Here is a 12,856-nt window from a genome sequence, read left to right as displayed (position 1 = left end):
GGCAGGTAATGTGTTTAGGCTACTCTCACGGTTTCATTACATTATTCCACACTACTGCATGCATCAGTAGTATGCAACTAAGATACAGGCTATGATTCTTCATATCCATATATACAACAAAAGTGACTTTCCCACAATGATTTCCAATGATATATTGATCTAAACTGTACTAAATATAAATGTACAGAGATGAAGATGTGTATATACAAGTGTGCATGTCTACTCTTTTTTCATTTGGTCAGAAAAATCACTGCCCAGCTGCCTCAGTAGTCTTGATTATGGCAAACAGACATGGGTAAAATCAAGATTTATTTTCAACATAATTAAAACTGAATGTAAATTAATAAGGTAAATACTATATACTGTTTAAAAAACAAAATTCATACCTGGTTTTAGTGCATAGTGCATTGTTTTCCTTGTTGTATTAGTATCATCAACCAGCTTTGAAAAGTAAAAGTTGAATTTTATTTTGTGGAAGTTTATTTTCTGCAACATGTAAATAACTATAACTGTTTTCATGATCAAATGTGAAGAAACTTACTGTTCAAAAACTTAAAGAGCACCTCAAATTAGTAATCAGTGAAATCATTTGTCTTTGTTGGTACATAGTTTAATGTTGTAATATTAACTTTTCAGAGTTCACTGTCATCAAGTGATGATGACAAGAGAAATACAAGAGAAATAACACAGCTTTTAAGTACAGTAAAAACCGACCAAACTACAAGAATTATGCACAACTTTACTTGAAGGCACAGATGAAACTGCTATGTACTCAGGGAAGCAAAGGTATAAGAAGGCCAAGAACAATCTGCCTAAAAACCTTTATTTGCCCAAGATACTTCAGTAGGGATGTCTGAAGTTCAATTTTATCAGTGTGACTTGAAATACTTTAATTTCAGTTAATTTCTCCATTTAGCTGTTGTACAAAATGACTGTTTTTAAGTATTACCTCAATTATATAATCCCCTGGAGATACATTCTGAAGAATACAACTTGTAGTATCTGTGTTTTGCTCCTACATCAAAGAAAGAGAATACTTTGCAAGCCATTCACATACTTTTAAAACCAAATAAAAAATACATTCATATTGATTTAGAAATATACAGTGCCCTCCTGTATTAAGACACCTTAAACCAGCAAAACTAAGCCTCTCCATTCAAATATGCAAGGACTACAATCCTCTGCTTGCAGAACTAAAATATAATTATAAAAAAAAACTCCTAAAAGTTTGGTCTAATACATGAACTCTACATTATTGCCTGAAGCTCTCAAGCTTTCAGAGACTTAGGATGAAAGGTTGATCACTGAGAACAAACTTGCCACTGAATACTAAGCAAAGCTAAGGAAAATAACACAGGAAATAATATGTATAAGAAACATAATAAAACTGCAGTTTGAAGTTAATTAGTTGTAGGGTCTTCAAGAGAGAGAACAGTCCCTTCCCATTTGCTTATACTATGTAGCTCCAATGGAGTCCCTCAAGCCTGGTTTTGACTGATGAGTGCTATCACAATACAATTATTATTTACATAAATAGTACCATTTACATAAATAGTTTAAGAATTTTAAAACTGGTAGTATATTAAGTCTTAAAAGTTTCTATAAAGCCTTAGAATGAACATCTAAGTTAATAGGCTTTGTGCTTTTAAGAGTTGCAAAACTCAGGGACATACCTGTTTGCAGGTCTTTTGCTTAAATGGCCCTTCATGCTTAAGTTTGTAGTGAAGAAAGTAGTACCTAAACCCAAAGTTGTGAGGTGCATGATCAAAGGACACTTGCATGTTAAAACCCTGCTGGGTAACATTCAGATTCCTTGGCTTCCAGTCTGTCAGAGGAGATATTCATGAATTGGAAAAAGTGACTCTTCAAGTACAGTAACTTTTTGTAAGATGAATATACAGAAAATATCACATTTTACTTACAAGGTTTGCAGACAAGGTTTTCTGGCTGTAGCAACAATTCACATGCTACAAATACATAGAAAAATTATTAATGATACAGCATCAAAATGCTATGATATTTAAACAAGAGGACAAAAGAAGGGAGTTCACAGTTTTGAATACAATACCCCCATTTCTTTCCCAGTCCCTAATATGCATGGAGTAAATACATTTTGCAATCTTAGCTTCTTTGTTATGATTTTAAGTCCCTTCTCATCTTTATATGAGAAACACAGGTTCAATAATTTGAAAACAGCATCCCTTAGCGAGACAAAAGGGATAGCACTAGGCAGAGTACAGCAGGAGAGGAAGTTGAAACTAGCCTGAAATACATTTACTCAGAGTAAATGTAATAATGCTCAGCATACTTAAAGACAAGTGTTACTGAAGTCTGCATCAACAGGCCAACTTGAAAATATTTTAAGAAAGTTTTATAGGACAAAAAAACCCTAAGCAGGACAAATATCAACCCAAAGGGTACTTGCAGTTTCTCATCATACTATTTAAGCACTGAGGAGCTTATTCAAGTTTGTTTTCTCTAACTCCAGTGAGAATTGCTAAGTAATTTTGAGAAATTCAACTTGATTTGTTGCTATCTAATTTTATATGTACTCATCTATACCTATCTCTAGATATCTGTTTTTGAAACTGGAATCTCAAAAAAAACCCAACCATAATGTCCAGAGAGGAGGAGGAGCAAACCGTCTTCATGAGACAAATGTTCCCAAGAACCACAGGAGTAATCCTGCTGTAGGCAAACCTGAAATAATCTCAGGCCTACCTGAGACTTTTCTTTCGGTGGTTGCCTAACATGTATTACCATACACCACAGATTTATCTGTAGCATTCAAATTCTTTCCACTTAACACCCAGATCTTCCTTCAAAGACTACGTCAGTAACTATCTTAACCCAGACTCATCATCAGCTACTACACTGTTGTGAACTACTACTTTGTTATGAAAACTAAAGCGCCAGGGGTGGGGGGGGGACATGACAACACCCATTTGTGAAGAGATGATATGCAATACTTACGTCTAGTTCGGAAGAAAAATGGGTGATAATTACTTTCATTTTTAATGGAAGGAAAAGGAACAATCTTTACAAAGTAATCTGTTTCAAACTTCAGATTTACAAAGGACTGGGATTCCATTCCCTACAAAAATACAAGATTGCAGCACGTTTTAAAGTCAACTACTATAACTAAAAGTATCTTTCAAAACAAACCCACAGTTTTGCAAACATAAGCAGAAATCAATACACTAAAACCCCTTTATCTACCCCTCCATTACACATTGATATGAGGAATCTCAATACAGAGTTGGATGTGGGCTACTACAGATGTGCACCCATACTCCTGCATCACCCAAATGACAGTTTCCAGCTTCAGGAAAGCTTCTATAGAAGGGGACCAGATCTGCCTCTAGAGCAACAACTATCATTAGCTTAAAGAATACTTTTAGGAAGCAAGCTGCATCCTAGTAAACAGCATATCCTGTATATATTTAGATAGAGATATACTTAGATTTATAGGCAGCATATAAGCACTTTCAAGGCTACTCACACAATAAAGCAACAATGAAACTTTTCTTGAAACAAAGCACTTACTGTTCGTTTAAAACTGGGGCTGAGCTGCTTTGGATCTTTTAAAACCATCTGCTGGCATTGTCTTCCCTCTGATTTTAACTCCTCAAGTATTACTCGAAATCCTTTCAGGTATTCAATCCCTGCAAACAGCAGGGCATTTAAATAGAAGACTAGTATTTCAAAATGCATAATGTGGTATTTTATGTAATTTTATTTCATTTGCCTTTAAAAATAAAACTTACCACTCATATGAAATATATCTGTCTTTTAATACCTGTTTTGTATGTCAGTTCTTCCCACATTTTCTATCTTACCTATTCAGAATTCCATCTCTGGCAAAGGCTGCGATTACTACATACTTGTGTAATGCTTAAAGCAGAGGGGCCCACATCTAAGGTGGGGCTTCCAAATTATCACTGCAATATAAGTTATCATTACCTTCATCACCCTCAGGAATACTTTATAGTAACTTCACATTTCCATTGTTAGCAATGAAATATAACATTTTGCTAGCAAATTATAAAAATACTCCTTTATAACATCTTTCTATCATTTCTGAGACTACCAGATTAAAGCGATAGCGGTTGTTACAACTTCTTTAGTTCTAGTATAGCATGGGATAACAGAAAACTTGATTTAAATGGAATGGAATTTATTCCAGTGTGTGAATACTTCCAGTTATTTATAACTGATGCCAGAACTACATGCATTTTTTTCAAGGTACTCTAACACACCTAACTCTCAGCAGTGTCTTTCCATTTCTTTGCAATGTTCTTATCGTGGAATTACTTCATTACATGACCAAACTGAGTCATGGTGATGCAAATGTCACAGGAAAATGCCAGTGTTACCCTGTGATAGCTTTGTGGCTCAGGTATCAAAGTCACTGCATAGTTCTTCAAGGCTAACTACCACTACTCCATCTAATTACATCTTTTCAACAGCATTACATACGGCAGAATACACATTTATCAAAGACACAGCCACAGCCTTTGTAAGCTAAATGTTGCATAAATAAAAATGGATTAAGTTTATGCTATGCTTGTCAAATTAAAAAAAAAAAATCCTAAACGTATGATTTTCCATGGACCTCCTCTGTTGCACTAGTTTTCCTGGGTTTCTGGTTTTTTTTTAACGTTTTATAATTTTGTAGAAGATCGAGACCATGAGTTGCCCAATGTGTTCTTAATATTCCATGGAACAAAAGCACTATTTGTGCTTACATGAAGACCATGAAAGAGAAAGTGTCCAGTCTCCATGTTACCCAAGATGTTTCAACGGCAGTTCTGTCCTCACACTTTCCTAAGGATTAACCTCTGATCATTACAAGAAAGAACACCAAGCTTTGTTTCCCATAGAGGTTTGATTCATCCAGTCTGCAGCTGAAGATTACCAAATGCTTTCAACTGCACAGTTTTTCAGAATTAAGTGTAATTTTCATATACTCTTTTAAACCCCAGAAATTAATCATTATTTTTAATCAAACAAATGATGAAAGCATGATTTAACACTGGGAGGCCACAAAAAAATTACAATTTTTCTGATCTAAAAATGTTTGATTTAATAAATGCAGGACTAGGCTAAAAAATTTATATCAAGTTTAATAAATACACATTTGCATTATTAGTCATATCTCATCATTTAGGTTGCAATCCTACCACATAAATGGGAACTTCCAGCTGTTACTAAATCATAAGAAAAACCTCATTTAAAAGATTTTTGAAGGAGTATGAACCATGAAATATCAAGTTGAGACTCTGCTGTATAAGAAAAATAACATAAAAAAAAAATCCTGTTTTAATTTTGAAAACTGTGTTATGCTTAACTCTAATTATTTCATTGATATGGAAAAGCACCTTTGCAGTTAACATTCTTTAATGAAGTATTAAAAACATTCAAGAGGGAAACCCCACCTCTTTCATTTGCTAAACACTGGCGATTAAGAAAAATGAGTTTGCATTAAGTTACTCTATTTAGGACCTTAATTAGTGTGAAGAAAAAGAAATGATGGGCAGGTGTTGGTAAAGAGAGAGTGCACTATAGTGCACTAGTCCCCATTTTGTTGATCATGCACTCCTACCAACAAAAAAATTTTGAGCACAAACCATCAGTATATTTATAAAATACAAATATGTACTACTGTGCTAATATATTATGTACATTATAAAATATATGCAAAAAACCATTTAAAAAGCATGAGATAGACTAAAATTAATAAAAAAAGTTTTTATTTTACTAATGATACAAAAAATTTTTTGTTCCCACTTAAAACTGTTAATAATATTTTTGAGTGAGTGTTATGTGATTGAATATGCTTCACTGTTTTTTTAAATCTTGGTTTAACACTCTGTGGTATGGCAATTTGAAGGTCTGGTTCTGAGTTCAGTTTATTTCATTACTTGGTTTTAACGGCTGTCATAGCTGAAAAAATAACAAAGATACACAGGTCCAAATGAAGGAAGTGCATCATTGGCTGCATTTCCTAAATCATGATACTAATTTTTTACTTCCATTCTCTAATTATGCAAAGGTTTTTCTTGCATTTTGGCTAGTAAATTTTTATCTTCCCTGATGTCAGTTGTTCTTGCAAACTAATCAGAATGTGTTGCATTTTTACATATTTAACAAATGGGTTCAAAACCCACTGAAACTCTGCATTCTGAAGATTTTTAAACAGGCTAGGAAATTCTGTTTTCTAATTTTTTAAGTGTAAAATATGAGAGTTTTTGTAGGTAAGAAGCTGGCATCATTTTCAGCAACAAAATCACATAACAAAGGAAACCTTTCCAAACATCTGTTTTCAAAATGCTCTTTCCACAGCATGAGTTTCTTCTGAAAAGCAGTTACTTTCTCACTCATCTTTAAAATGTCACCTTTACCTTGAAGAGGCATATTAACTGTGCTTTTGGTTTGGTGGGGTTTTTTTAAGTATCTACTAGGTAGCATACTACTGACAGTCACTTGTCATCACAGAAAAGGTCAGCAAATTTGGAAGTGTCTTTTTGTGAAAGAAGAATGCTTAACTCAAAGATTTGGGTTTGACAACTCTTAAGCACTTTGCCACAAGATAACCAGTGAACCTCTGTGTGGCACAAAATATTTTCATGGTCACTGCCCATCTCCTTACAAAGTATTGTAAAGATTCTACTATTTGAAAGTCTTGTTTTTATAAAAACTAACCACACAGATGACATCACATGCACTTCTGGCTCCAATGTCATTGTTGCAAGAGTTCCCCTATGAATGATGCAATGACCAAATTTCACTTGTGGTGCTATCTCTGAAAACTTATGCCAGCATCCTTTTTTTCATTCCAGTATTTCCCTGTATTATTTCAGCCAATTTACCGTGGCGGGAATAACAACTGTTTCCTCAGTGGTATTTGGCTTTTTGCTTTTCACTACTGAGTAGGAAACCTCAAAAGGTATTTCACAAAAGGAGGCTTCTAAAGATTTATCATTAAGTTTAGTGAAATTTTGTACTTTATTGAGTATCACATGGCTTCAAACATCACTGAAAAAATTGTAGAGGTTTGTCTTTATGTTCTGCATGCTTAGTCTTCAAATGTCTTGCTAATCATGACGGCTTCACAGTATTAGCTAATATCTTAAGGCACACTATATGCTCAGGGCAAGGTTCATTCTTAACAATGGTAGGTGTAAATCTGTATTTCAAATAGTCTTGACAATTTTGGCCAACTTATTATCAGAACTGATTAGGTAGTCATTGTTTTTACCTTCTAATGTGGCTGATGAAGAGCCTGCACTAGGAGTAGGGGAACTGTCAGCTCTACTATTTTCTTGTTGTTTGCACGTGCTCGCATTATTAGTATTGTCTCCAATTATCTTAAACCACTTGTCAATTTCATGATAGTCAGTTTAATTAAAACTAGATAATATAATCAGTAAATCCAGTTAACCTGGCGCACATACACTGCTATAGGTTGCAATATGCTGAAAGAGAATGGAGACTGAGGGTGCCACTGTGAAACCCTCCACATTGTAGAACATCCATTCTTCCTTCAGGATACCTCACGTACTGCACATCAAACATGAACATCTGACACAGAGACCAAGTTAGGGTGCCAGTGTTAATCCATATATTAAATACTAGTATAGCTTAGTTTTTCTTTTCACGATCTAAAAATATGTAAATAGGTGTTCTAAAATTTTCTTCACATGCCCCAGTGGATCATCTTCAAGTGTTCAAGGCCAAGTTGTATGAGGCTTTGAGCAACCCAGTCTAGTAAAAGGTGTCCCTGCCCATGGCAGGGGGGTTGGAACTAGATGATCTTTAAGGTCCCTTCCAACCCAAACCATTCTCTGATTCTATGATCTTACACTCCCCACACTTTGGAGATTACTGCTCTAGCGGGCAACAAGGTACTTTCCGTGACATTTAAGTGATTGAGGAATATTCTTAGTGATGAGACCTGACAAGGAAACACATTGAAGTTTGTATAGCTATGATTAAATAATGTTTTCCACCTGTAAAACAATCTGCAACCTAAAGAATCTTTAAGTGTATCAGCAATTAAACTCAATCAATGCCACTGAAATGCACCAGTGCCTTAGGGCAAAGAATGAAATCAGGGTTATTGCACAGTTCCAAACAGCAGGAAATATTCAGCAAACTGAAATAGTAAAAAGCAGCATATGGCTACAGAAAGCATCCTAGTTTTAAGGGTATTTCAAGTGAGCTAGTAAAAATAACAACTTTGCAAAGCTGTTAAGAATTTCTTTCTTCTTAATCAGTTTGCTTCAATGATTCCAAGCATAATTTTTTTACTTAATACCAATCAGCAAGAAGGTATTACTGAAGACATGATGAATGAGTCCATTTCCCTTTACTACTTACCGATGGCATTTGCTGTCCAAAGTATTGTCACCGCAACCTGTTCATAACATGCATATTGACTGATAGTTATATTCTGCACATCTCCAATCACGTGTTTTCCCACTGAATTCAGGTAAGGCGTGCAGTCTAAAAGTATGGAGAAATACACATTTTAAGAAAAACATTCTAGCTGATATTCTTGTGCCATAACAGAGCAAGTAAATCATAATCTGCCAACAGCACCTAAAAATCTATTCAAGATCAGTTTCCAACATGATCTGCATCTTTCCATATAAATGAAGAATTAAGTTAATTTCCTAATTTCTTCAAGATTGAGCAAGGTAAAAGTACACGTGCACTATTTATTCTATAAAAATAAGTACTGCAATCTAGATGAAGCTTTTGTCTCAGGACACTGAAAAACACAAAACTTTACAAATCATTGAGCACAACCACCTTCACCAGTTGCAAAACCCTAGTTCACAGGACTCCAAAGGAAATTACCAGTTTATAACACCAGTGTAGCCTGTACCACACTAAGAGTAAAAATAACACGTGTTGGATCTCCCACAAGAGAACAACTTTTCCTCACTAATTACTCAAAAGAATATGAGGACTGACATTAATTTTGTGCATGTACAGTGCTTCGAGCAAGAGAATGTTGGTCAATGATCAGGCACATATGAGAACAATGAACAATGGGAAGCTTTAGAACTGGCACAAGAACTGCTTTTTAACCACGATAGTGCTTGATCCTGACCACAAAGAACCTGCTGCGTAAATCCATCTCATCTCTGTCACCCATTCAGTAGCCACATCCCTATAGACCATTTTCCTGCCACTGGATCTGGTCAGAACTGGTTTTGTCTTGTTATGCTCGCAAAATACAGTATATTCCCTAAAGTTACAGCTCTGCAAACATGTGATTATAGAAAACCTCAGCTTTCATTAAGAAAATAAAAGAAAAACATTCTTGACTTTGTTGTTGAACTTGACCATGTCTTTATGCATTGAAAACAAGAAAACAGCCCCAAATTTTATTACTTCTAAAGCCTTACAATGTTTAGGCTCATATTTTGTGGCAGGAAAAGAAGTATTGGCCATAGAATGCAATAGTTCTGGAGCACAGTATACATGAAGACGTGGATGCACATTCTGCTTTTGAACCAGTGAAGCCAACAAAATCCAGAAGAAGTTGACTAGTAGACTATGCATTACTGATTGATGATTAATTCTAAAAAACTGAGATAATCTCTATGCTATATATTTGTGTATACAGAGTCAGTAGCAATAAAACATTAAAAATCAAGTGTTATGATAAGCCAATGCAGGAAATTAAAATTTAATTCAGAGGTGTGATCTTAAAGGCAAGGAAAGTAAAATTATTAACTGAAAAGCAGTTTTGGAAAATGGCTTTTTACTATGAATAACAATGGCAAGGGGTCTTTTATGTAACTGCCACGCAAATAAGAACAGAACAGTTTGTACAACATTGCCTTTTACACAAGCTGGGCAGTTGAGTTGGTACTTTGCTGTTTGTAGAATTCTGTTGCTACGAGTGAAGTCAATGACAGCATGAACTTCCTCTTTAGGAGAATAGAGTATCTCTTTCAATGGAAAGTTTGAAGTAACAGTTTTTTGCTAGGTCTGGATCTAATTAATAGCAAGCCCAAGATTTTGGATCCTAGTTACTAAAATTTTATGGTCAAATGACAATTTGCCAAAATGGAATATAGCACAAATGTCTGAAGTTTGACTGTGAGTCACTGATTTACATTTTTAAAGAACAACGGATTTAAGAAGAAAACAGCAGGAAAAAATTGCACTTTTTCAGGAAACCACTTCTTTTACTTGAATACAAGTGAAATACTAAAACATATAAACATTTGTTTTCCACCTGAATAAATAATCTAAGCAACTAATTTAACAACATACACCACAGTTTGCTAGTGTTGCTGTGTGGCAAAGTAAGAACCTTTAAATCGCAGCCATCAAGCCAAATTCTCTTTTGTGGTAGCTTATTCATGATAAGTATGCATTTCTATGTTATATGAACTGTTTAGTCTTGCTATCAGGGAACTCTTTTCCTAGTACTGCAGAATTCAAATAACTCCTTTGTCCAGGAAGTATACGGTGCCAGCAGAATTTTGAATTAACACTTGTCATTGGTTAAACACAGTTCCTGGTGCCAGAATTAATGGAAAAAACATGACAGATACTGGGACTTAAACAGACTCCACTGTGTTAACTAAACATGGGGATCTCTGTTCTGACTGATATTATTTCCTGGTTTTATGTAGATTAAAACAGTAACTTTTTGAAGTAACCACTTACCTCTTGTACAATCCAACATACTTAAATTTTGCTCATTTTAAATATTAACATCAAATTAGATTTTTTTAAAAAGTCACAGCGAAGGATTAAAAATTCAGAAATTAACATAAAAATAGAAGAACAAAAGGATGATCAGAATGAAACAAAAGCACTATTGTTAGGTTTCCTGATACATTCTCTCAATGGTAAAATTTTACCCACATTCAGCACCCGAGTTAAATGCTTTGGGTAGGCAAAAAAGCCACCTGTGACTTGCACTGGTATTAATACAAACATTACTGCTGTAAATTAGGACCTACTCTTGATGATAAATTCCCAACGTAGTCAATAGTCATACTTTTCTGACTAGACAACACGGATGACAAAAACCTTTAAAAAATGAAAACAATAAAATATAGCCATTTAGCAGATGTTTGAAGGGGTTGAAGTATTATTGATACAACCTGCTTATTAGAGTTATCATGCTAGAGACTACTCTCTTAGTTTAGCTGCAAGACCACATCTGCTAGAGTACTAAAACCACCTGTCTTCACTGAAAATGTAGACAGCAGTTTGCCACTAACCTGGTCCTTTAACACCATAGCTAATTAGAAGTTCCAACTACTTCAACCAGATGAAGAGATGCCATTCATCTTCAATATTAATCCTTGCAAAGGATATATTCCCCATATACAAATACCAACTACACAGTTTCTACCATGAGACACACTTCACACTACTTTCCCCAAAATTACACATCAGAGAAAAGATGTATAAAGCTTGAAATAATCCTTTCCTGTGACTTTGTCTGTAACAAACCCTTCAATGACTACATTCATTCACAGAATAAAACCATTCTCTATAATTTTCCAGGCAAATACTGGGCAGATGATGTAGGCTAATCTGAAAGTGAAACTACTACAAGCTGTTAGATCCTTTTATTATCAGTGAAACAGAGAAAGGAGAAGATCTAACATACCCAGCAGAAACAAATCTAGCTGTTAAAATTATGTCAGTATTAAAGAGCTCATGTTATTCTTAGAGACATTTAAGAGACATGCTGCTATATATTGACAACTGTGATGGAGTCCTTGATTTTTGTGAATATAGTGCAAATTTTCAACTTACTGTCATATTTAAAGGTGATATTGAGTAGCCCATTGTTCTTGGTGACTGATGACAGTCCCTGTAGAGAAATATCAAGAAAATAATTTGAATAAAGCAAGCTACTTTCAATTTACATAGATTTTTACTTCGAAAATAGTTTGTTGGACAATGACAGAACTCATGATTTTTTTCCTTCTGTTTGGGCACCCTATCCATCCATCTGAACACAGGCAATGAAAAAACAGATTGCATACATCTGCGTTTACTCACCTATCATCAACTTAACCAATGTAATACTCAGAGAAGTGAAAACAAGGAGAAATCAAAGTCTGAATATAATATTTGCATGAAGACATGAAATTGTGACTTACATAGTATGACTTGCCCAGTAGATGTGAATCACAGAACCCTATTTTTGAAATAAAGTTGTGATGTTTTCAATTTCCACCATTTAGGTTAATCGTGCCCATACAAAACCCACATCTTTAATCAAGGTTTAATGACAAATCAAATTGGTTTCTCCCAGACAAACACAGTGTAAGAGAAGAGAAGAGAGAATATCAGTCTGAAGCAGCTGATCTCTATTCCACCATCACGAAAGAGTATCAGAAGTTCAATCAGACAGAAGGTATGTCACTGCTAAGCACTGCGGTCATAGCACTTCAGCTCTGTTTTCTTGGTGAACGTCATTTTCAGGAAGAAATTAAAAGTAGGAGCAACACAGCAGAAGAACTGATTAAAGAGCACTCACCACCTCCCAGACACTCCTCATCTCATTAACTACCTCAGAACAGGTGCCTGAAGGACTCTATTATCTATTTGTCAATTGGGCAAACTAACCCACTAAGTTTTCAGCACACTCAGAATTGATCTATAATCAAGTCATCCTTTTTACACAGTCCAATATTATTCAGTGCTCACAAGAACTACACAGAACTCAAAGCTTTACATAAGCTGACATATATTAAGGCAGGACAGAAAACCTATGGCCTGGTTCATCAGTGTGCCTGAACTATACATGGGAGAAACTCTTACTACAGAGAGAGTATCTATGTCCAGTATTTGCCCACATCTA

The 12,856-nt window shown here is 34.9% G+C and overlaps 1 protein-coding gene across 1 annotated transcript in view; it reads right to left on the bottom strand.

The window, feature by feature from the left end:
- IL17RD (interleukin 17 receptor D) overlaps window positions 1-11,854 on the bottom strand; it is a 28,353-nt gene extending 16,499 nt beyond the window's left edge. Inside the window, exons 1-8 of the mRNA XM_074879331.1 lie at window positions 11,803-11,854; window positions 8,383-8,508; window positions 3,547-3,665; window positions 2,974-3,094; window positions 1,923-1,967; window positions 1,674-1,825; window positions 950-1,015; window positions 387-441 (exon numbers count right to left, since the gene is read on the bottom strand). Coding sequence (XP_074735432.1) covers window positions 387-441; window positions 950-1,015; window positions 1,674-1,825; window positions 1,923-1,967; window positions 2,974-3,094; window positions 3,547-3,594 — 487 coding nt within the window. The 5' untranslated portion in view covers window positions 3,595-3,665; window positions 8,383-8,508; window positions 11,803-11,854. The remainder of the gene's footprint in view (window positions 1-386; window positions 442-949; window positions 1,016-1,673; window positions 1,826-1,922; window positions 1,968-2,973; window positions 3,095-3,546; window positions 3,666-8,382; window positions 8,509-11,802) is intronic.
- Between the last annotated feature and the right edge of the window lie 1,002 nt (window positions 11,855-12,856).

Source organism: Strix uralensis, chromosome 10 (genome assembly GCF_047716275.1).
Source record: "Strix uralensis isolate ZFMK-TIS-50842 chromosome 10, bStrUra1, whole genome shotgun sequence".
Taxonomy (NCBI): Eukaryota; Metazoa; Chordata; class Aves; order Strigiformes; family Strigidae; genus Strix; species Strix uralensis.
Note: the sequence above shows the minus strand (reverse complement) of the source record. Positions and strands in the feature narration are given on the sequence as shown.